The 23,872-nt window shown below is 56.4% G+C and overlaps 1 protein-coding gene across 4 annotated transcripts in view; it reads left to right on the top strand.

Moving 5' to 3' along the window:
* The window catches only part of GRM4 (glutamate metabotropic receptor 4), a 97,462-nt gene that overhangs the window by 38,158 nt on the left and 35,432 nt on the right, over positions 1 to 23,872 (top strand). For all 4 annotated transcript variants that reach the window (XM_024766122.1, XM_024766121.1, XM_024766120.1 and 1 more), the window contains exon 3: positions 22,322 to 22,457. In XM_024766122.1, the coding sequence (XP_024621890.1) occupies positions 22,322 to 22,457 (136 nt within the window). The remainder of the gene's footprint in view (positions 1 to 22,321; positions 22,458 to 23,872) is intronic.

Raw genomic sequence — 23,872 nt, 5'->3', positions numbered from 1 at the left:
GCCTCTCACTGTTGCGGAGCAACGGGCCTCTCCCGTTGCGGAGCACAGGCTCCGGACACGCAGGCTCAGTGGCCATGGCTCACGGGCCTAGCTGCTCTGCAGCATGTGGGATCTTCCCGGACCAGGGCACGAACCCGTGTCCTCTGCATCGGCAGGCGGACTCTCAACCACTGCGCCACCAGGGAAGCCGATGGCCTTTTTATAGATGAGGAAACTGAGGCCAGAGAGGGTAGGTCACTTTCCCAAGGCTACACAGCCAGAACGTAGAGGAGCTGGGATTGGAGCCCAGCTCCATCCTCTGGGTGGGGAGCTCCTGGGTAGCACCCAGCACTATTGGGCCGTTGGCACAGGGCTTAGAGAAAGCTCTGGCGCTGCACTTTCCAGTCCCCATCAGCAGTGCCCTCCCACCCCAATCACTTGGTCATGTGGATTACGCCCTGAGCCAGCCTATGGCCCTTGACTGGACCCTGCACTGTGCCAGGCAGCCTCACTGCACTTTCATGAATCCTGATGACAGTGTTTTGTCCCCCTTTTACAGATGAGGAAACTGAGGCTCAGAGGGGTGAAGTGGCTGGCCCAGGCTCACACACTGAGGTGTTGGAGCAGGACTTGGAGCCAGGCTGTCAGCCCTAGGCCCTTTACCCCACGCTATCCGTCTCCCCCAGCTTATATCACAGAGATGGCAGTGCATGGTTAAGGAACAGGCCTCGACAGACAGACCTGGGCTCCGACTCAGCCACTTGCTGGCCACGTGATTCTGGGAAAGTCACTCAGCCTCTCTCGGTTTTGGTTTCCTCATCTGCGAAGTGGGGATGAAACTGGTTGTTATCAGAATGAAACGTGCTCCTGGCCCATGGAGGTCGGCGCTCAGGAACGCACATTGGAGGGTCTGGCTGCTTGGGCCCCAGCCCTCCCTGGTGCCAGCCGCTCTTGGGGAGGCCCGGGGAGTGATGGAAGGCCCGAGGGGGTGGTGCTGGGCCCTGCGTGGGGCCACAGGCAGTGTCCAAGGACAGGATGAGGGACAAAATCACAGGAGCCCAGGCCAGCCTGCTTGCCCTGGTGTCTGCAGCAGGTCGTGGGCATGTGTGTGCTTTTGTGAGGTGTCGGGCGCATCCCCCATCTGTGTGGTGTGCGCTCCTTCTGGCTGCAGGGCTCTCCCTCTCCCTGCCGGGCAGAGGCTGCCCAAGGGAAAGGCTAGGGACACAACCAGGCCTGGGATTAGGTACGTAGAGCAGGCCCTGCCTAGGCTCTGGAGATAATGTGAGTGAGTCACCCTTGGAGGGAGATGAAGGCTAGAGGGGGTGGCACAGGTGGGGCCCCGCCCTCGGTGCCTCCCACCACTGTCCTGGGCGCACTCAGGGGTTGGGGTCTGGAGTATGAACTTGTATGCCCCCACAGCCTTTCCGTATCAGTGGGGCCTTGTGTGAGCCTCAGTTTACTTGCACTAGTGCTCCATTTCACAGATGAGGACAACCAAGGCTCAGGGAAGTCAAGGGGCCTAAGATCACAAGGAAGTGTTGAGTGTCAGAGCCCAGGGCTCCTGTGTGGGTGAGAGGACAATGGATAATATTAGTAGGTAACATTTATGGAGCCCTCCTGTGGACCAGACCCCATTTTATGTGCTTCATACATGTTAACTCATTTGTCTTTCAAGGCAACTCCATTATACAGATGGCAATACTGAGGCTCAGAGAGGTTAAGTAACTCCCCTGAGGCCACACAGCTGGACAGTAGCAGGAGTGGGATTTGAATCCAGCGTGGCCTCCTGATCTCTGGTGCACGTCATAGGAAGGACACACAGGTCAGCTCTGGGCAGGGGCATCACCATGGGGCCGCCTTGGGAGTTTGGTTCTCTAATGAGTGATTCCAGCACCCTGGGCACATCTAGGCCTGTACTCCTAGGGTGAGAATGGGAGGGCCTTTCTGGGTGTGGCGGGAAGGGACGTGGGAGCCTCAGGCCTGCTCCTTGAAGGATGTCCTGTCCCTCGCACGGTGGAAAATTTAAAGTCTCATCTCCCTGCTGTGTCCCCGCATCCCCCATTGGTATTCCGGAGATGTTGGTGAGTCAAGCTGTTGCTGGTCTGACCTCCAGGTCCAACTCCCAGGGCTGAGCGTCAGACTTGCATTTAGATGGGCCCGTCCGCGCGGCGGAGTGGCAGGGCTGGCAGCTGGAGGCCCAAGGCTGGGGCACCTCATCCCTCTGGCTCTGTGACATCTCTAGACTCAACTTCTCCAGCTGTAAACAGAGGCTCCAAGGGGAGTGGGGAGGAGCTGGCCAGCTGGAAAGAGCCGTGCCACCCGGAGGGGATGGCACTGCTCATCCTTCTGGGAGACTAGAAAGGAGAGAGGTTTGCCCCAGGGCACCCCCAGGATCCAGCAGCTCCCCTTTCTGCTGCCTCCCCTCCCGGACCTTGTCTCCTTCCACTCCCCTCTCAGGCTCTTCTCCAGTCACACCGGCCTCCTCACGGCTCTTCTAACACTCCAGGCACAAGCCCACCTCAGGGCCTTTGCACTGGCTGCTCCCTCTGCCCAGAAAGCTCTGTCCCTGGTTGTCCATGTGGCTGCATTCTCAGTGCATTCAGCTGCTTTCCCAGGGGTCCCCTCTTCAGAGGGGCCTCTCTGACCACTGAGTCCCCAGTCCACTACTCTCCATTCCATGCTCCCTGCTCTGTTTTTCTTTATAGCAATTGACAACTACATTTTTATTTGTTTATGGTCCATGACAGCAGAGGTTTTTTGCCTGTTTTGTTCTCTGGTACCTCCCCAGCCTCTAGCACAGTCCCTGGCACACAGTAGGTGCTCAGTAAATGTTTGTGGGATGGGTGATCATGAAATCCAGCCGCCTACTCACTTCTTTAGCCCTTCTTCCCATCCTAGGCCTGAAAGGTTGCTCTCCCAGTCTATAGAAGGGCAGACTGAGGCTGACAGAGCACGGGCTTCTGGGGTCAGGCTGCCCTGGGACCCTGCCCTCCCCTCTGAGCTCCTGGCTGCCCCCAACCCTATCCTGAGTCATCGAGGACAGATATCCTTTCCACCGCAGCGCCTGCCTCGGGATGCTTTGTTCTGAGGTGCTGCCTGCCCCAGAGGGCAGGAACAGGAAGAGGCTCAGCCTTCCAGACCCCGCTCGAGTCTCCCACTGGCCTGGACTTCATGGATTTATTTCACATCCACTGGGTACCCAGCCCCTGCGCGAGGAGAGGAGAGAGGGAGTGGGCTCTGCCAGCTCTCAGCGGGCGTGGGAAGAACAGTGCCCACCCAGACCTGGCACGCTGCCCTCCTGCAGGAGGTGCCCAGGAGAATTTGCCTTAATAATTGAATGAAGGGATGTGATGACGCATGTGTTGAGGTGAAGAGATAAACTCCAGGGTTGCAAGAGGCCCAGCGCATCAAGATGGGCAGTCCAGCAGGGCTTGGAGGAGGGATACTTGGACAAGTGGAGAGGAAGGAAGGGGCGTGCCAGGTGGAGGAACAGCGTGAGCACAGCCTGGAGGAAGGAGTGAGCAGGCAGATGGGACCCCAGTGAGGGGCCTGGCCTGGTCCTAGTAGCCGTGGGATGGGGACCCCTGTGAGATGGAGCGGAGTGGTTTCTTTCAGGTCAACCCTGCGTTTAACAGTTTTTTGGCACTTGGGGTTGTTGTGTCCACCTGCCATGTCCAAGTTACATAGGGCCCTGGGGAGTCTTCTCTGCCCATCACGGCTCAGTGCCAAGGCCCCTCCTCCCTGCAGACTTGCTTACCCAGGGAGGCATATGATCTTCCCCTAGGCTGGCCTCCTGGGAACCCCAATCATACCTGCCCCAGTGCTTGTTGAATTCCCCCTCTTCCTCTTCCACTTGACTGGGCCCCTTGAGGCCGTGGAAGGAAGGACCCCCTTGGCTCTGTGTCCTTCGCCGTCCCTCGCCCACAGTGGGGTCTCAATAGATGTCTGTAGGATGAACAGATGACCAGCCCTGTGCCCTTGGGCACGTCATCGCCCTTCTGGGGCCCCCGTCTCTCATCTGTGACAGGAGTGGGCACATCAGCTCATCTGCAGGGTCCAGCTCTGACATCTGGCAGGCTGGGTCCTCCTAGCCCGAGGCCCCTGACTCCAGGCATCCTTCTCGTAAGCAAAGCCTCATCATGGGGGCACTCCAGGCTTGGTCTTTTGGTTCAGGGATGAGTGGGTCCAACTGTATGGGGACAGAGCCTGGAGCATGCGACCTTCTCGCCCTCAGTCAGGTGAAATGTGGTTGAGATTAGCCGATGGGGCAGGGCGCTGGAGACAGGGAGGCGTCCTGCCACTGGCTTTGGGTTGGTGTATAAGAGAGCAGGGTGGCTTGTAGCATCTTCTTGAGGGGAGACCTCTGGGCCTCACAGCCCAGGGACCTTCATCCCTGCCCACTGACCAATGCATTTTCCAAGAATGTGGGAAGGGAGTGGACCCCACCCCGGAGCCAGTCCCCACCATTCTAGCTTATCACCCAGGCTGCCCCCAACTTGAGACAAATTACATCTTCCTCGCCCTTGCTCTGCTGCCCGTCACTGCTCTGTGGGTGGAAATTCAGTGGACTTGGTATGGGCATCCCCTGCCAAGCTGTGAGGCCCACCACGTGCCGGCTGGGTCTCCGGGATGCTCTGCAAGATTGGCAAGGTGCTGGCATCAGTGTGACTGCTCAGTGATTACCCAGTCAGTCTCTGTCCCGCTTTGAAGGTGAGCCCTGCGCTGTCTGGCCTGCCGTGAGGACTTCGCCTGTCCGCTCTAATTGCTCCGCCCCCCTGGCCTTCAGTGCGGTGCTGGTACCTCTTGATTTTGTGAGTCCCGTGGGTTGGGTGTCATCAGGCCACTTTTCCTCTCTCTCTGACTCATCTCTGATGTGTTCGCCCTGGCCTATCACAATGGGGACATGCTCCCATCCGAGTTCGCCTCTAAGCTTGACGGGATTGACAGGAGGAAGGAGACAGAATGGACACTGAGCCCTTTTTGCTCTGAGTTTGCATCCCTTCCCTCTTGGACAGGAAGCAACATTTTCTTTCACCAGGCTTCTTTGTGGAACATGTTTGAAGATTTCTTCCAGGTCTAAAAAAGTTTTCCTTTGCTGGTTGCAGCCCCTTTGTGAATCCTGTCCTCCCTGGATGATGCAGTGGAGTGGAGGGTTTAAGAGCCCAGATGCTGGCTTGGCCACCATGAACTGTGCAATCTTGAGCAGTCACTTGGGGGCGCTGGGCCTCAGTTTCCACCTCATGAAATGGGAATATTTATAGCACTTCCCTGGACTTCCCTGGCAGTCCGGGGGTTAGGACTCCATGCTTCCATTGCAGGCGGCCCGGGTTCAATCCTGGTCAAGGAACTAAGATCCTGCAAGCTGTGCAGTGCTGCAGGAAAAAAAAAAAAAAAAAAGAAGCACTTCCCTTCTAGGTTGCCATGAGCATTAAATGAGTTAATACATGTAAAGCACTAACTAGCACAGTCTGGGCCCTGCACTAAGCACTAAGCTTCTGGAGGTGTGTAAGTTTCATCATTATTCATCAGAGTGGGAAGTGGGGATCGGGACCCAGTTCTAGTCCTGGCTCTGTCTCTGGGTGGCTGTGTAACACTGGGCTGGTCACTTTCCCTCTCTGAGCCTCAGCTTCATCACCAATGTGAAAGGCGATGGGTCAGGGGACCTCTGAGGTCCCCCGTGATGTGGGTCTTTGCATCTCTCACCCATCTCTCTTGGCTTTTCTGTCCTCACCACATGGAGGTCCGGGTACCATGGGGTGGGCCTCTGGCTTCTGCTGTGTCTATGTTCTTGAGCCCAGACCTGAGCCCACAGAGTAGCCACATCCGCAGCATCTGTTTCCTCAGCTCCTTTGGCCTCTTTGGTTTATTTATTTATTTTTTACCTCTGAGCCTTTTGACAAACACATCTCTAAACCTGGTCTGAACTCCATTGTCTTCAAGTTCATTTTCCTGCCCTTGTTTATTTTTCCTCCCCTTCCTTGAGCCTCTGCACTGGAGCATGTTGGGATCTATCCTCCGAGGCTCCCACATTTAGGGATCCCTTCCGATATCTTCCCCTTTGTTAAAGAGCAGGTGGCAAAGGCCGTTGACCTTTCCCTGCCCCCCACCACCCCCAGCTCCGGTCTGGGCCTCGACCCCCAGGAAGCCCTCTTCACCTGTTTGTTGACTACTGGGTTTGAGCCTGTTTTCCTATCTGAGGCAGGGTTCCAGCTTCTTGGAGGTGTCACCAAAGCAAGCCCCATCTCCCCTTTCCCTGCACTGTGGCTTCCTTCCTGCCCTACCCTGAGGCTCCTACTTCAGGCCAGTATGGGGCTGCTGAGTGTCCTGGGTGGGTTCTGGTTTCAGCCTCATCCTCTACTCCTCTGTGACCTTAGGCAAGTCACTGCCCCTCCCCAAGCCTCCAGTTCTTCATCGTAAGACCAGGAAGGGGCTGTGCGCCTTTTTCAAAGGGCTCATGCATGTCGTGGACACACGGAGGGATGCCTGCAGCCATTTTTGCCTTATTATCCTGTGTCACCCACCCAGCCCTCTTCCCAGAGCCTTTGAGCCCCAGGCTCTGCCTCCTGCACCAGCCCCTCAGGCAGCCCGGCCTGGTCTGTGTGAAGACCCCTGGACCTCCTTTTGTTTTAATATACAATTTTCTAGGGAACATTTCATTACCCATCCTCATCGAAGCTACCAGACCCTGGCCCCAGCTCCTACACAGCTGCCCTGAGGATTGTCCCTGTTTTACAGAGGAGGTGACCGTGGCTCAGGCTGCCCAAGGGCTGCTGCAGTCCCTCACAGCTTGTCGGATGCAGAGCTGGGATTTGCATTCTGGTCTGTGTGACTCCCAGAGCTCAGCTGGAGGGAAGGAAGGTGGGTGGAGCCCTCCTTTCAATGAGCTGTCTGATGCCTTTCACCTGGCTTCTCCAGGGAAACGTTGGTGGGTCAGTCAGATGGCTGGACCTTGGAGGACCCCCCCTTCCCCCTCCCTCCCCACACCACCGCATACAGAGGCCAGAGGTTCTCTCAGGGCCAGGGAAGGAGGAAGGGGAGTGGCTCCTGTGATGGACAATGTTTGTGTGACAGGAGTCACCAAGTCACGTGTGGCCTTGGATGAGCCTGTGAGGGGCTCTGTCTAAAAGTGGGTGTAACGGGGCCTGGAGATCAGGAGGAATGCATCCCCTGATGGTCACCTTTTCAGTGATGGCTTCCCTCGTGCTCCTGGGGTATTTAGGGACTCAGAAGGAGAGAGTCCAGGCCTCCAGATCACAGAGCCTGCTCTGCGGGGATGTGGCTGGTAAGGAGGGCAGTGGGGGCATTTCTTCAGCCCTTTCGCCCCTCACTTCTATACAGTAATTAATTCATTTGCTCTATAGATATTTACTGAGCACCTATTATGTACCAGACATTGAACCAGGACATGGGGGATACAGCAGTGAACTAAACAGATGAAGATCCCTGACCTTGTGAGCTCATGTTTGGGGAGAGAGATAGAGGCAGCTTATAGTAAACAAGTAAATACATCACCGTATAATAGAATTTCAGATAGGAACTGATGGGCATTTCTATGAAGAAGAACAAAGCAGCATAAGTATACAGAAGGTGCAGGTAGGGGAGACTATAACACAGGTGGTCAAGGAAGGCTTTTCTGCAGAGGTGACATTCGGGCAGAGCCCTAAGTACAGTGAGGGAGTGAGCCATGCAGAGATCTGTGAGAAGAGTGCCCCAGGCAGGAGAATCAGCACGTGCAAAGGCCCTGAGGTAGCAGCCTGCCTGGCATTTGGGGACTATAGCCAAGAAGAAGGAGCAGAGTGAATGAGGGGGAGAGAAGCAGAAGGGGAGGAGCCTATCACAGGGGACCTTCTGGGCCACTGTGAGGACTTTGGCTTTTGCTTTGAGTGAGATGGGAGCCGTGGGAGCGTTGTGAGCAGAAGAGGGACATGAATGGACTTGGGTTTACTAGGATCCCTCTGGCCACTGTGTGGGGCAGAGACTGTGGGCCTGAGGCAGGAAGGCCAGTGAGGAGGCTACTGCTGTCCTCCAGGGTAGAAGGGATGATGACTGGGACCAAGGGGCTGGGAGTGGTGAGAAGAGACAGATCTGGGGTATGTTTTGAAGCTCGAGCCCACAGGACTTGCTCCCGGGTTGCACGTGGGCAGAGGGCAGGGGCGTCGCCCAGGCGTTCCTGGCTTCAGCACCACGGACAGCGCCAGCACCAGACACGGGGGAAGCCCTGGTTGGCTCAGGTCCCCAACAAACAAGCGGCCAGTCCCTGGATGCTGACCGGAGCCTCATCTGTAAAGTGCTGGTCCCTTCCCCTCGATTTTGTTATCCATTTCTCTTTTAGCCAAATATGTTTATTTCTGGGCACTGCTGCGAATCCATTTTGGGATGAGGCAGGTTTGAATGCAATTATATAGCTGGGATGAGAGGTTTGGAAGCAGTTGTATCCAAAAATCTCTGCATCTGGCTAAATTGTGTTGTATGGAGTGGGGTGCTAGGATGGGAACTGGGGGAAGGGGAGCTTCCTTGAGGAGGGGGTGATGGGAAGAGAGCCTTGAAGAACGGTGGGCCTGTCTCAGAGGAGCAGCAGGGTGCCCTGGGTAGGGGAGCTGAGTGACTGAATGTGGTTATTCATGATGCCTTCCTTCTGAGAGTGAGGAGGGGGCAGCATTCCTGACACTGAGCGGGGTACGTCGGCCCATGGCAGACAGTGCTGACCCTCAGGGCTTCCACGGACTTGCTGTGTGTCTGTCCTTTGGCTCTCAGTTTCTCCAACTGTAAAATGGGCTAGTTGTAGTCCCTACTGTGCTGGTTATTGTAAGAATGACAAAAATGGGTGAATTAACCATCAGAAAGGCCAAGAAAGGGCTGGAGGGGTGAGGGGCTGCCTCTGAGGCCTCAGACCCCAAGGGTGAGCACTTGGCCTCTTCCTGGTTGGTTGTTCCCAGTCCCTTTGTGACCGTCCTCCTTGTTCTCCCTGACTCATGTGGCAGGTTATATCTGTGCCCCATTTTGCCATAGACAGAATGATCATATGGATATTCTATGCAAATTCTTATTTTTAACGAGCCAGAAGGAAAGCTAACGACCATCTTGCAGATGTATTGGGGCCTGAGGGAGGCCTTGGAATGGGGGAGGAAGCAGGGGACAAAGTGACAAACAAGAGGAGAAAAGAGGGAGGAAGGGGAGAGGAAATGGAGCGGGGTTGGGGTGGACGCAGTAGGGGCTGCAGAGCGGTGGAGGGGAAGCACGGGCTCTGTTTACCATCTCTCAGAACCTCTCTGCCTGCCCCATTTTAAGATGGGGAAACAGGCTCAGAGAGAGGTGGAAACGTGCCAGATACCCCAGAAGCTGGGAGGGAGAGAGAGAAAGGCTGAGGAGAGGGAGCAGACGGGCTGGAGAAAGGGAAGGTGGAGGCAGCTGGGACTAGGCTCTGGGACTCGGTTTCCTTATCTGTATGATGGTCATAGCACCTAAGACGTGGGCCGATTGGGAGGAACTAATGAGAGAACATGTGCACACATTATTCGACTGAAGAGTGTTGCCTGAATATGAAGGGGCCGTGGAGTAATGTGTGTGTGGGGGAGAGGGAGAGGATGGGGCAGGGGACCGAGTCGGGGAGACAGGAAGACGAGGGTGGAGGGACGGGAGCTGGAGACGGGGGTAAGAGGCCTTCTGGACAATAGGCCAGCTCTTAATTAATTAGTCCATTCAGTCATTTGTTCATTCATTCATTCCTCAGCATCTGTAGTCTACTTCATAGAGGGAAGTCGGCTCCCAGAGGGCAGGATTCTTGTCTGTCCTATCCGTGGCTGTCCCCGTAGTGTTGAGGGCAGCATCTGGCACCAGGAGGAGCTTGAATTGTTGCTGAATCAATGGCTGTTCTGTGCCCGGCAGTGGGCCCAGCAGTGGCCATCTCCCTGGAGCTCAGCGGCATCTAGTCCAGTAATTTCCCTTCCCTGTGCTAAGTGCAGTGGTTGAGACATTGCGATCGTTATTGGCACCCAGGGGAGAGGGAGCCTGGGGACAACTACGAAGGCTTCCTGGAGGAGGGGGCCTGAGATGAATCTTCGAGAACTGACAGAAGCTGACTTGAAGGAATCTGGGAAGGGGAACTGGTCATAAAGGCAGAGGGAACAGTCTAGTGTTCGGAACTGCAGGTGCTCTTGGAGGTGGGGAGTGATGGGAGCTGAGGCCACAGGGCCTGAGGACTGGGCTGAGGGGTTTGGATTTTGCCCTGAGCCCTGAGGGGAGGTGAGAGCCAGCGAAGGTGGGAAGGAGGGGTGTGCTGGGGTGGGATCAGTTTTGGTGGAGAGGTGGGGTGGCCAGGCTGGGCAGGCTGAGGTTTGCATGCAGGTGTGGGGCTCTGGTCTGGTCAGGCAGTGCCGACAGGAGTCAGGGGGCACAGGGGATTCGGGCCTGAGGGGTCAGCTGGCTGCTGCCAGGTGAGGCTGGACCCGCCCCCGGGGCATGGAGCCAGCCTGGAGAGGGGCCAGGGCTCTGGTTTAGATTAATTAAAAGACCTCTTGGGCTTCCCTGGTGGCGCAGTGGTTGAGAGTCCGCCTGCCAATGCAGAGGACACGGGTTTGTGTCTCGGTCCGGGAAGATCCCACATGCCGTGGAGCGGCTGGGCCCGTGAGCCATGGCCGCTGAGCCTGTGCGTCCGGAGCCTGTCCGCCGCAATGGGAGAGGCCACAACAGTGAGAGGCCTGTGTAACGCAAAACAAACAAACAAACAAACAAAAAAACCTCTCAACTCTGGGCAGTCCCACTGGCCAGCCCTCCCTGGTCCCTGTCTCTCCACTCCCAGATCTGGCCAAGCAGGCCCCCAGGCTGTGGGGCCCCAAGCTTTTCCCCAACAGCATCAGGAAAGCCTGGGGCAGGTTTTGGGGGGGTGGGGTGAGTGCTTCTCCAGCTCAGGGCCACATCTGGGCCTCTGTCCCTGACCTTTGTCTACCAACTCTTAACTAACCCGAGTCCCAGGCAGCCCAGCACCTCAAGAAAGCCTCTGACGGTCCACAGGGTCGGGCTGGTGTCTGCGCTGTCCTCACTGCCCTCCTCCACCACAGCCAGTTTATGGAGCACGCTCACGCCCACCGTCTCATCCTCGTTCCCAGCCGGGGGCATCAGCGGCCCCATTTTCTGGCTGAGGAAGCTGAGGCCTCACCCCAGGTATATCCAGAGCCAGGGCTGGGCCCAGACCCCCCATTCCTTGCATTTCCTGCTGTTCTGCTATCAAAAGGGTCGGCCTGGAGGAGCCAGAGCCGGGCTGCTCACCGTCCCTCCCCCTGCCCTGGCCTGAAGAGGACGGCTGGTGTGGGAGAGGGTCCAGGAGGACTTCATTAGCCAGTGCCTGCTTGTGGCACGTTGGGGGGGCCTGAGCCCGCTGCCGGTGGGGAGACATGCTTGGCCTGCCTGGGTAATTACATCTCAACATTTCATTTTGCTTGTCAGTTTCTACTTCCTGGGGATGTGGGCTCCTAAATATTTCATCCCAGCCTGCAGCTGCCTGTTCCTTTCTGGCCAAACCGCAGGCCCGGCTGCTGACCCCGAGCCCTGGCCCCTCCCTGCCCAACTGAGCCTCGCTTCCTGTTCTGGGCTGGAGCTGGCCAGAGGTCATCTTCTCCATGCCCCTACCCCACACGGAGGTCTCTACCACCAGCGTAGCGCTGTCTTCTCTTCCCAAGGGATCTGGGGTGAAGAGGCCAGACAGACAACATTGCCAGAAATTAGGCTCAGTTCAACCAACATTGATTGAGCACCTCCTGTATGCCTGAGACTCTCATGGAAACCAGGGAGTTAGGAAAGAGAAAGATAGAGTCAAGAAAGAAAGCCCCTTGAAGGGGCTTATGGGCTAATGGAGGAAAGGGACAACAGTGTTATAACAGCAAACACTTACTGAGTACTTATGTGCCAGGCACTGTTACATGTATTAACTCACTTATTCTTCATGCTTTGTTATGAGGAGACAAGGCCCAGAGAGGTGAGTAACTTGTCCAGAGTCACACAGCTAAAAAGTGGCAGAGCCAGGATCTGAACTCAGGCAACCTGGCTCCAGCCTTCATGCCCTGAAGCATGAGAGTCACAAACCGACAGTCTAGGCAGAGGATGGCGGGTGCCAGCGGAGAGGGGTGAGGTGAGAGCCGGGCTGGGCAGTGATGAGTCCCCACTCTGGGATGTTTTGTGGGGGAGGAGGTGCAGAAACTGAGCCCCGAGGTGGGGTTGGGCAGGTGGGGAAGCAGGAGGGGTATTTCTGGCAGAGGGACCAGCAAAAGCTCCAGGGTGGGAAAATTTGAGTTGCGTTGGAGAAAGTGGTCTTGCTGTAGAGTGTGGAGTGAGGCTGAGGAAGGGGCTGAAAAGCCACTGTGTGATCTCAGCCCCTAGGTGTGTCACTGGAGCTGGGCTGTCTTGTCCTGAAAGGGGTTTTTCAGCAGAGGACTCTAAGCTGACACTCAGCAGTCCTGTTTCTGGCTGCTGGCTGGCCTGACTTGTTGTGTGAGCCTTGGGCAGACTCCTTTCCCTCTCTGAACAAAATCTGAGGAATGGGCGGGATTCCCTCAGTAGAAGAATGCCCGGTATGGCCACTGAGAGTGGGGGGAGGTGGGCCTGGGGGGAAGGGGTCTCCTGGGGGCCCTTGGGGTGGAGGTGGGCCAGAAATCAGTCTCAGGGCCCCTCCCCGCTCAGTCCCCTCCTGCCACCACCTGCCTCCAAACACCTCTGCTTCCTTCTCTCTCTCTCTCCTTTTTTCTGCTTTTCTTGCTTCAAAGGTGTTTTACCTAAACGGGTTTGTGTTAAGATATTAGGTCGATCACTCAGCAAATTTCCCTCTGCTCAGAGCTGAGCACCATGAATAATGCAGCTCGGAGCAGCTTAGCGGCTTCCCAGCGAGGGGACAGCAGCACTCAGCTCAGGGGCTCTGAGCCCCACAGCTGCCCTGGCTGGTCCCCCACAGCCTGCCTCCTCCCCCTCCCCAAAATATCCCCCCAGGGGCCAGGCCTGTCCACAGGTGATCCCTTTAATCCTCACAACACCCCTGCCACGTCTGGGGAGTGGCGAGAATGCCCTCCCATTTTTCAGATGCAGATGTGGAGGTTCAGAGAGGTTGGGTGACTTGGCTCTTATCAAGTAAGGGATTGAGGTGGGATGAGGGCCCCATCTGTGCCCAGCCTCGGCCTCCTGTGTCACAGCAGGCCAGCTCTCTGATGCCTGTGCCCCCCGTACCTGCAGGTCCAGCCCGATTCTCTATGGGGGCAGGAGGGTGTGAGTGGACGGCCTGGTTTCAGAAGAAAGTTGAGGACTTTGCCCTGATGGGGGCACCGAGGCTCCTCAGTAAACAGTTGTACCCCTCCACCCAGTCACCACCCCATCCCCGTTAGCACCCCCCAGCCGGGCTCCCCTGCACCAGTAGCAAAGGAGAGGTGTTGATGGTACTAAGGTGTGGCCAGGCTGGCTGGTGGAGATGTGGACAGCTGACTTGTGTGCCTGGGTCTGCGGCTGTGTGGCTGTGTGGAGGGTGTGACTTTGGGAGGCTGGGCGTGGTGAGTGTGGCTGTGTGGGGCGGTGTGGTTAGTGTGTGAGCCTGTGTGGCTGTGAGATTGTGTGAGGTTGTAGTGATGTGTGGTATGTGATTGTGTGAGGGTGTGTGTCACCATGTGTGTGTGGTGGGGCGGGGCTGGGAGTGATGCAGGGGTGGGGAGATGAGCTGAGTGTGTTCAGGAAAGAAAGGATGTGTGTCCTGCCTTGGATAGACCCTGGGCCTCTAGGCTAAGGCCCCAGGTTCTGCTCAGCACCCTGTCCCTGGGGACATCTCTCAGTTTCAGCTGGTGTTTCTGGTCCCCAGAGCATCTCTCACCAGCCCTGGGTCCTGACCCAAGCTGGGTGATGAGGTCCCTGTCCCCCTGCCTCAGCAGCCCTCGCCCCCACTAGGACTTGCTCCCCAGCGGCTTTGGCTCCAGGAGGCCAACCCAGGCCTTCACAAACACCATCGCGTTTGACCCTCACTCCAGCCCCACTGGGCTTTTTTCCCATTTTACTGATGCTCAGAGAGGCTAAGTAACTTGTCCAAAGTCACACAGCCAGGAAGCAGTGGAGCAGGCGTCTTCCCCTCTGTCTCAGACTGGAGGGGAGGGGAAAGCCAGCAGGTGCAGTATCCACGCTTTGCACAAACCTTTGATGGGGTATATCACCTGCAGGGAGACACCTGCAGGTGGGAAACCGGAGTGACTGTTTCCCCCTCATTGTCCCTTGGTACCTGGGTCTTCCTGGCTCCAGCCAGGTCTCTCACAGTGGGCCCACCGTGTCCACAGGGCTGGAGTCGCCCTGCCCTCATGCCCTTCTCTACTGGCCCAGCTATCTTCGGCTCTGGGCCCTTGGGGCCCGGCCAGTTTGCATGGCTATCTTATACTTCTCCACTTGTTCTTTTGCATGTGCATTTCTCGAGCGCTTATAGCAAGGAATTTGCATCTAGGTGGAGAAGTAAATTCCCAACAGAAGGCAGGACTGAGAGAGAGGGGTCCTGGTGTGCATGACGCCCAGCACCATGTGTGCTTGGAGCTCACCAGTGTGTCCTGCAGGCGCTGTGCATGGATAACCGTTGCAGCCCAGAGCCTGGCACAAAGTGGGTGCCCAGAGCCTGTGCATGCAGACATTCGGGCACTCCGTGTGACCAGGTGGTGGCTCAGAGGGGAGGTCATAGTGGGCTTTGGGGGTCAGGGAGGTTCCTGAAGGACGTGGGAAGGTTTGAGCAGGTGGCTACCTCAGATTCCTACGGAGCCTCTGCCCCTCTGCCCATGCCAGTGGCTCCTGCCCTGCCAACCCTCCCATCCCTGTCAGTCGGGCACTCAGTGACTCATTCGACCGGCAAGCGTGGGTCACTGCCTGACCCGAGCAGGCACAGCATGTGTGCTGGGCCCCATGAGGGATGGGGTGGAGAGACAGACACAGAGGAGAAACTGGGGCCCAGCAAGGGAAGGGCTGGCCGAGGGAACAGCCTCTGCTAAGGCCTGTTGGGGCAGCAGATGTGGTTGGATGGTGGATTTTTGTAGGGACCAGACCTGAGGAGGAGATGTGGCCTTGAATGTCACACACACACACACACACACACACACACACACAGGGGTGGGGAACCACCAAGGGCTGCAGGCAGGGAGCCATGTGTCAGAGGGATTTGTGCTTTAGAAAGAGGATGGAGTGGACACCGGAGGGTGGAGAGTCGGGCCGGGAGTGGAGCAGACAGAGGGATGGTGGCCGTGAACCAGGCTTGAGCTGCCTCCCGGAGAGCCCTCAAGCCCTCTGTGGAGCCAGAGCCAGCCAGAGTGCGGGTCCACTCCTTGCTGTGCCCCTCAGCCCCGCTCACCCCGGACAGCCACAGGTTAGGGGGCATTCACTCGGGCCTGGGTGCCTTCCTGACCTCAGATGCCCTTTTAACCACAGCTCTACTGCCTGGAATCTGCCATATGGCTCCATTTACTTAGACAAGGACTTCCTTCCTGGTTGAAAACAAAAGTAACACCATGTTAGTCACTGAGCCCTCTGAGTAACTCCCTTTCCTGAGAGAAGGTTTGGAGTGGGAGGGAAAGAAGGGAGGACCAGGGAGAAAGACCTCTGTGTGTGAGTGTGTGTGTGTGTGTGTGTGTGTGTGTGTGTGTGTGTGTGTGTGAGGCCATACAGTCCAGGGTAACTCCCAGCTTCCGTCATGCCTTCCTCCCAACTCCCTCTCTGGCAGGAACGTAGCGGAGCCTGGGGGACCCCCTTGGGTTGTTAACAATCCCCACTTTCTCTCCATATTGCAATTTGCTGCCTTCACATTTTGCCATAATGTAGATTTTTCCACTTGATTTCCTAGGATTTGTCTTTCATTGTTTTTCTCCCATTTTAAATTTAAGAAGACAAAAAAAAAAAAAAAAAAAAAAAAGAAAGAAAGAAAGAAAGAAAGAAAGAAAAAGAAAAGGGAAAGAGAGGAGAAGAGCCCAGTCTTGCTGGTCTCCTGCACTGTTTGTCTGCAGGGAAATTGCTCGACGCTCTGGAGGAGGGTTTTCTCCCCCCTGGTCTGGAGCCCAGAGCCCGGGCTGCTGCTTGGGATGAGGGAACAGCCTGGGTTGCAGAATGTGGTCCCAGGGCCCTGGGTGTTAGAGCAAGAGGGCTTTGGAGCTATGGACACAGTGCCCTGTCTGGGTCACCTTGCTGCCCACTGCCTGCGGGCTGGCTGCTTAGCTGCTTCCTGGCGAGGGTAGGTCTCTTGGTGAGTGAGAGAATGAAGAATGGGGGAACAAGAGGATTCCCAAGCCTGGAGGATGTGGCTGAGGGCTCTGGGAAGGCACAGGGGAGCCCAGGTCCCCGATTGCCCCCTACCTGGGGTGAGCTTGGGCAGAAGCGGGTTGCTCCAGGAGGAGGCTTTTTCTTTTTGCCTGCTCTGGGCCACCGGGCTAGGCTCAGCCCACAAGTTGGCGTGTCATGAAGGCAGGGGGTCTGGGGGCTGCTTGGAGCGAGTGGGGAGGACTTATTTAGATGGGTGGAGTGGAGAGAGCCGTCCCGTGGGGGACAGGGAGGTGCCAAGAGAAGAAGGAAGCTGAGCACAGGTGCAGTGATCCTACTTGGTGTAACCCGAGTCCACCAGGACATTAGGGAGACACCTCAGGCGGGAAACTGGGCTGATGACCAACCCCCTGCTGCTCCCCTGCCCCCCCCGCCCCCCCGCTGAGTCCTTAGTGCCTGCAGGTCTCCGTGGCCCTGCCCTCAAATAAGCCCCTGGGTCATCTGTGCTGATGGAGGGAGCCAAGTGCGGACAATCCCACGCAGCGAAGTGTAGAAAAATGAGGGCATTTCAGCAGCGATCTCTCACCTGCAGGTGGAATTTACAAGTCCAAAGTGTCTTCAATTCCTGGCTCTCAGGCCAGGCAGTAGCTCCTAGAAAAAAGTCTGAGTAGAGTCCACACCTGCTGCTGCCACTGCGTGGCCCGGCCTCCCTGCCCCCTAGGATGCAGCCCCCAGCCTCCCTCCATCACTTCACTCCACTTGTTTCCTCCTCTGCCCTGCAATGAGAGCTGTATGGGAGGAGGGGCTCTGTCCTCCTCATGGCTGCATCCCAGCCTCTAAACGGTGCTCAGTAAACACTTGTTGACTCAGTGAAGGAAAAGCAGCGGTAGCACACAGGACAGGGTGTGTTGTTGGATGGCTGGTGTCTGGGGAAGCATGCGGTGGGCCTGGCACCCAGGGGGCCTTCCCCACCACCAGTGTGGCCAGCAATGCTGTCTCCTGAGTCCCTCCTGGGGCTGGTCGCTCTCTCTTCCTGTCTTGCTTCCCAACTAGACTGAGCTCCCAAGGAAGGGGTTTTACTTGCTATTGTTTTTCTTTTCTTTTAAATTTTATTTATTTATCTATCTATCTATTTACTTATTTTTGGCTGTGTTGGGTCTTTGTTGCTGCACGTGGGCTTTCTGTAGTTGCGGCGAGTGGGGGCTACTCTTTGTTGTGGTGCGCGGGCTTCTCATTGCAGTGGCTTCTCTTGTTGCGGGGCACGAGCTCTAGGTGCGCGGGCTTCAGTATCTGTGGCACGCAGGCTCAGTAGTTGTGGCGCACAGGCTTAGTTGCTCTGCGGCACGTGGGATCTTCCTGGACCAGGGCTCAAACCCGTGTCCCCTGCATTGGCAGGCGGATTCTTAACCACTGTGCCGCTAGGGCAGTCCCTACTTCCTATTGTTTCTTAAGGACCAAATGTGCCAGGAACTGAGCAGGACACTTCTTGAATGAATGAATGAATGAATGAACGAATGAACAAACACGCAGAGCCGGCCCTGCCCTTGGGGAGTGCAGCTGGAGGCAGACATTGACCCAGATATATTGGCTGGACCCAGAGAACATCGGGAAAGGTCACCAGACTGCAAATGGAAAGGGCGCAGAGACCACAAAATGCAAGAGGAAACCCATATCAAGTTTCACTAGTGGAGTCTCCATGTCACGTTCAAGTCAGTGCAGGTGCCTGGAGCCTGGGGGAGGCGCAGGGTTCCAGTGCCAGGGAGGGCTGGCCAGGAAAGAGCCTGTCCTCGGGGGGAGGTAGGATTTCGGGAGCCAGATGGCTGGCAGGAGGAGGGCAGCCCCAGGTGGGCTCCCCATGTGCTTCCTCTCCAGTGTCCTGTGGATTCTACCAAGCCGGGAGTGGCCGAGTGACGCCGTGTCACGGATGCACAAAGAGGCTCAGGGCAGCGCACACAGGGACTGAATGCCTTCACTGTCACTCGTGTCTGAAAGTTTGGTCTGGCCTGGGTTCTGGGGTCCACATTTACCAAGCATTTACATCTTTACATCTTGTATTTGCTTCTGATTTTTTTTTCAAGAAATAAAATGGGGATTGCCTGGAAGCCCTTTCACGGAGCCCTCAGTCTTGTTCTATCCCTGCCTCCCTTGAGGTACCCTCTACCCACGACTCTGAAGGGGATGAGTTCCCTTCTTGTCCCTGTTTAGTCATTCAACAAGCATTTATGGAGCACCTAATGTGTGCCAGGCACTGGGAGATCGCAGTGCATACAGTAGAACAGATCTGCCTTCATGCAGCTTTTGCTCGTATGTCTGTGTGTGTCCGTATAGAATAAATCTTATATGTGGCTTTTAATTTCTACATAAATGGGACGGATTGTGCTGCACTTTGCTTTATCAGCCAACTTTATGTTTTCAGGGTTTTGTCGTGATGATACATGAGAGCTGTTTTATGAATCTTAGCTACACAATATTCCATTGTGCAAACACACCACGGATTAGCCATTCTTCTGTTGTAAAATATTTAAGTGGTTTCCATTTTGTTGCTGTTTCAAACAGCGCCACAGTGACCGTCTTTGGGCACGTTCCCTTGCACCCGTGTGTGACTTTCTCTGGGAAGGATGTGGAGGGGGACACACTGGCCTGTAGGATTCTAGACCCCCTGGTGCAGTCTGCCCTCAGTCTCCTTGTTCCCAGAGCACTTGGGCCAGGAGCTCTCCAAGGTCCCTACTGCCCCCAGGCACTCAGAGGCTCCTGGCAAGTGCTTGTGGCTTCCTGCACTGGCTGGGCGGATGGTGGAGCTTGCAGCTGGCATGTGGCAACTGGGCTGGGGCTGTGTGTGGGGTGAGGGGCTTGCCAAGAGTGACCCAGGAAGGCCTAGGGGAGCCACGGGGAACGCCAGACTCCTTCATGCCCCCCTTCTTATAATCCTGTTCCTGGAGCCTGGGACAGGTGGAGTGTTCCAGCTTCTGTGCAGAGATAGGGCATGGGCTCATTCCTCGGGTTTAATTTGATTATATTTGCTCTCAGTATGGACTCATGGATTTTTTTTTTTTTTTATCCAAAGAGAGAGTCCGTGTGGTAAAGGAGGAGGGGTGCAGAGAAGTGCCCCCGCCCTGGTGGAGAGGTTTGAAGAGGGCATCCCAGGGGAGTGCTAGTCATGGTGCTGCAGAGGCAGGGGCTGGACATGGGAGGGCTGGCGGGCTTAGCATGAGACTTGGGATCTTCCCAGGGGTGGGGAGAGGCTGCAGGAGATGGGGGTTAACAGAGACCCAGCGACTGGGGCCTTCCCTTTCTCTGCCGGAGGGAGGCTCTGGACACACACCTGGATTACAGGCCCACTGACCGGCCATGTGACCTCCGTCAGTCTACTTAGCACCTCCGAGCCTCAGTTTCCACATATGTAAGATGGGGCCATTAGCCTGAGCTGTGGTCACCTAATTCTTCTTTCACCAGCAAAACGAAGCCTGCAAGATATACCCTGGCGTGTCAGGTGGGGCCATCCTATGGAACTTCTTAGGGGAGCATTGCCCAGAAATATGACTTAATCTAAAAATTTCTCCCTCCTTGAGAACAATTAACTCCTATTCTATGCCTGCCTCCCCTCTGCCCCTTGGCCCCCTCCTCCCTCCTGGAGCCAGGTGGCACATCCTAACCCCTCAGCCAGCCTCCTCCTCTTGTCCATCTGTCTCCCCAGATGGGGGGGGGGGGGCGGAAATGTAGCAATTGGCCCAATTTCTAACTGGAAAGGAGCCATATGGAGGGTTTACCTGGGAGCTGAGTGTCTGCCCGGCCGCTGTTAGGGCAGAGCCAGTGCTGTGGGCAGCAGACTGGCTCCCCGGGTTCTTTCTGTGAGCCGGGACCGGAGGGGCCCCGTCCTGCCCCCAGACCCACCCGCCTTCTCTCCTTCTCTCCCTCCCCCATGAGCCCCTGGTAGACCTGCTTTTCTCCTGTGCTTGGGGCTTCTTTGGGTGTCTTAGGAGGTCTTGAGGAGCTTGGTCTGCACGGAAGTGGCAGAAAGTAAGGGAAGTGGGTGCTGGTCAGGGCAGGGGGCAGAGGGCCATGGTTGCCTTGCCTGGTGCAGAGAACCAGGGGGTCTACTTTCCTGGCAATGTGAGAATGTGTCTGTGTCGTGTGGCTCCAGGCCTTGCAGGTGCCTGGCACAGAGCAGCCCCCATTCTAGTGTGAGTACGTTGTTCTCCCAGAATGCCCCACGCCCCGGCTGCTTGCGCCTCCTCCTGCTAAGACTCAGCTCAGGGTCCCCGCCCTTGGGCAGCCTTCCCTGGTTGCCACCTACGCCCAGGAGTAGAGGGCCCTCCTTGGGTGGAGCTGGGTGCTGGCACCTTTCCCCGGGGGGCAGGTGGGTGTGTTACCTCTCCCTGTGCTGGGAGCCCCTTGCAGTCAGTCCTCCACGCAGAGGTGCGTGGAGTCTGCGCAGAAGGCTCAGGTGACCCCGGCCTGGACTGAGAAGCCATTCAAAGGCTCGGGGGTGCCCAGAGGTGACAGCCAGGTGCCCAGCCAAGGTGCATAGTTTGGCTGAGCCCTAAAGGGCTCCTGTGTGAGGTGGAGCTGGGCTGAGACCTTTGAGCGGGACCCAGAGGAAGGTAATGGTCTCAGATAAAGGATCTGCTTTCATCAAGAGTAATCCCTCATGTTTTTCCATCAGCTGAGCCCTGACTCTGCCACCTGGGGTCCTGGGGGGTCTTACTCTCTGGAGGCCCCCCATTCTGTACCTCAGTAGGGCAGGGAATTGTGTGGCTTTGGGTAAACCACTCCTCTTTTCTGAGCCTCAGTTTCCTCACCTGTCAAATGCAGTTGATAGAAACAGTGGTCCACAGTGCTTTTGTAGCAGGAGATGAGGGGAGATTGAAATACACACCTGATACCTGTCCCCCGCCAGCACTGGAGAGACATGTCTGAGGCTGGGGACTGGCTGGGTGAAGTGGAAAGTGCTCCCAGGGTTTCTGTAAGCCACATGGCCTGGCTGTGAATTCCGGGGTGTGTGTTGACTGAATCCTGGCTCCTGCAGACTTGGGGGCTGGCCTTCTCGCAGAGGCATGAGCTTGAGAGGCAGGTAGGCCCTGGGTCGCCTTCCCCAGGACCCAGCCAGGTGGGTGGGGGCCCAGAGAAGAAGGAGTGACAGGAGGGCCCCTAAAGACCTTCTGACCCCAATCAGAGCTCTTCCAGTCCTTCCACCCCAAGCACTCCGGTTAGAATGACCTTCCGGGGCTCTCCTGAGCTCCCTGCTAGGAATCTGATCACAAATAAGATGGGCGGGGCCTCGAGTATCAAGGCACCCTGCCAGGCCAGGGTGGGAGCTGGAGAGACTTACACACTGAGTGGCCTGTGGGTTCGTGGAAGGGAACCTGGGAAGACCTGGATGAGGACTGTAGCTGGGTTTGCAGCATTGCTGCCCAGGATGTGTAGGCACGAGTCAGCAGCCATGCGCACTGCTCTTACCAAGGGGCCTGTTGATGAGCATGGGGCCCGGGGACAAGAGCCCTGGTTGGTGTGTGTGGATGTGGGTGCCAGAGGCACTAATGGCCCAGGGTGGGCAGTTTGCTCTCGTTCTCAGATTTACTCCTCCAAAAAACCTTATGAGTTGGTTACATTGGAAAGAACCAATGTTTACTGAGCACTTACTATGTGCCAGATATTATTGTATTTATATGCATGAACGCACTTAGCTTTATAACAACTCTATGAAATAGGTAGTATCATTATCTTCACTTTATAGATGATGTATTTGAGGCACAGAGAGGTTCAGTAACCAGCCCGAGATCACACAGCGGTAAGTAGCAGAGCTGAGATTTGAACCCAGGCAGTCTAGCTTTAAGCACAATGCTGCACTGCCTCTTGCTAACAACCTATTTTATTTATGAAAACTGAGGCACAGGGAACCTAAGTGACATGTCCAGGGTCACCAAGCTTGTGAGTTGTGGAGCCAAAATTCCCCCTGTGGCTATTCTGACTGCATAGCCCGTGCCCAGAGATGGGGACCTGGGAGCTAAGAGTCAGGCTACAGGGCCGTGAGTGGCCCCCAGGAGTGTGGGTTGGGGGAGAGACTCTGTCCGCCCCAGGCTGACTGGTGCCCTTCTTGCAGGGGGTGTGTGCATTGCCCAGTCGGTCAAGATACCACGGGAACCCAAGCCTGGGGAGTTCGACAAGATCATCCGGCGCCTCCTGGAGACCTCGAACGCCAGGGCAGTCATCATCTTTGCCAATGAGGATGATATCAGGTGAGGGCAGGTGGGGCTTGGGGCGGGGCTTGGGAGCTGGGGATCCCTGCTGGAGACCTTCCTAGGCAAGCCTGACCCACCCTGGGGTCCAGAGAGATGGGGTGGGCCAGTGAGTGGGTGGTGGGGAGACCCTTCTGGCTGGGGCACAGGCTACTGCTAATGGGCTCCCCTTCCCCTCGCTGTTTCCTGCATCCATTCTACCAACTGGGGATGGTAAGCAGGTACCTTTACAGAGGGGCTAAGGCCATGGGCTTGGGGTCAGAGCACCTAGGTTCCTCGCCTGCTTTCCTTCCTACTAGCTGTGTGACCTCAGGCAAGTTTCTCAACCTCTCAGGGCTTCTGTTCTGCTTTAAAAAAAAAAAGAGAGAAGCTAATTATGCTTGCTTGATGGTGTTGCTTGAGTATTGAATGCAGGAACGTGCATAAGGGGCTTAGAGCAGAGGCTGGCAAGGTTGGCCACCTCTCAGCGCCTCCCTCCTTCCTTCCGTGAGCTCAGAGTAGTGGGAGGAGGCCTGGGCTGAGGTTTTAGTCCTGATTTGGGCACACACTCACTGTGGGCAGTATTGTCCCCTCCCTGGTCCTCAGTCTCCACATCTGCAGATTGGGGGCAGGTGGACTCTGGGTGCCAGAACCATGCAGTGCAGAAACCCTGGACCACCCCACCTCTCTGCACATCTGCCCCTGGGTCCCGAGTCGCAGGTCAGAAACTCAGGTGCCCTTAGAAGATGACCCCTGAGCACCCCTTCTAACCCACTTCCCTTCTTCCTGCCTTTTCTCTCACTACTACCCCTCCGAGACTGTATGTTAGGGCCAAGAGGGGCCGGCCTCCCTGATTCCCTAGTCTCAGTGGGAGACACAGCCCCTGCTCAGAGTCTGACTGGCAGAGGAGATGTGGTTCTCCCCAGGCTTCCTCCCTCAGATAGTTGGCCTGAGCTTTCAGAGCCCGCTGTGCCCTCTGGTCGACCTGCCCACCTGCCTAGCCCAGCCTGCCCGGTCTGCCCCCCATGCATCCCTCTCCCCGTTGCTAACCAGCATCTTCTCTGGGTCGCATTCTTTCCAGCAGTCTTCCCCACTTGTGAAGACCCCATCCTGGACTCCTGAGTTTCAGCAAAACAGATATCCCCCCAGGAGACATTGTCGGGTCCCTGGAGGGGTGGAGGGGGGAGTTTGGGAAGGTCATTAAGGCCTCAAAAGCCACAAGGACCAGCTCTAATAGGTGTTTCTCAGGCCTCGAAGGACCAGGGCGTGGGAGTCCTCAGGATCCATCTGGCACCTCCAAGCTGAAAACAGAGGCTGCTCCTGACCCCCTCAAAGCTTTCAGGTCCCCTAAATTCCTATTGCCACAGGTCCGCTGGTAACAGGGGCAGGAGGGGCTCCTTCTGAGCTCTTTCCTTCCCTGCAGTCACCAGTCGCTG

The sequence above is a fragment of the Neophocaena asiaeorientalis genome, unplaced genomic scaffold, assembly GCF_003031525.2.
Source record: "Neophocaena asiaeorientalis asiaeorientalis breed wild unplaced genomic scaffold, Neophocaena_asiaeorientalis_V1.1 scaffold46, whole genome shotgun sequence".
Taxonomy (NCBI): domain Eukaryota; kingdom Metazoa; phylum Chordata; class Mammalia; order Artiodactyla; family Phocoenidae; genus Neophocaena; species Neophocaena asiaeorientalis.
Note: the sequence above shows the minus strand (reverse complement) of the source record. Positions and strands in the feature narration are given on the sequence as shown.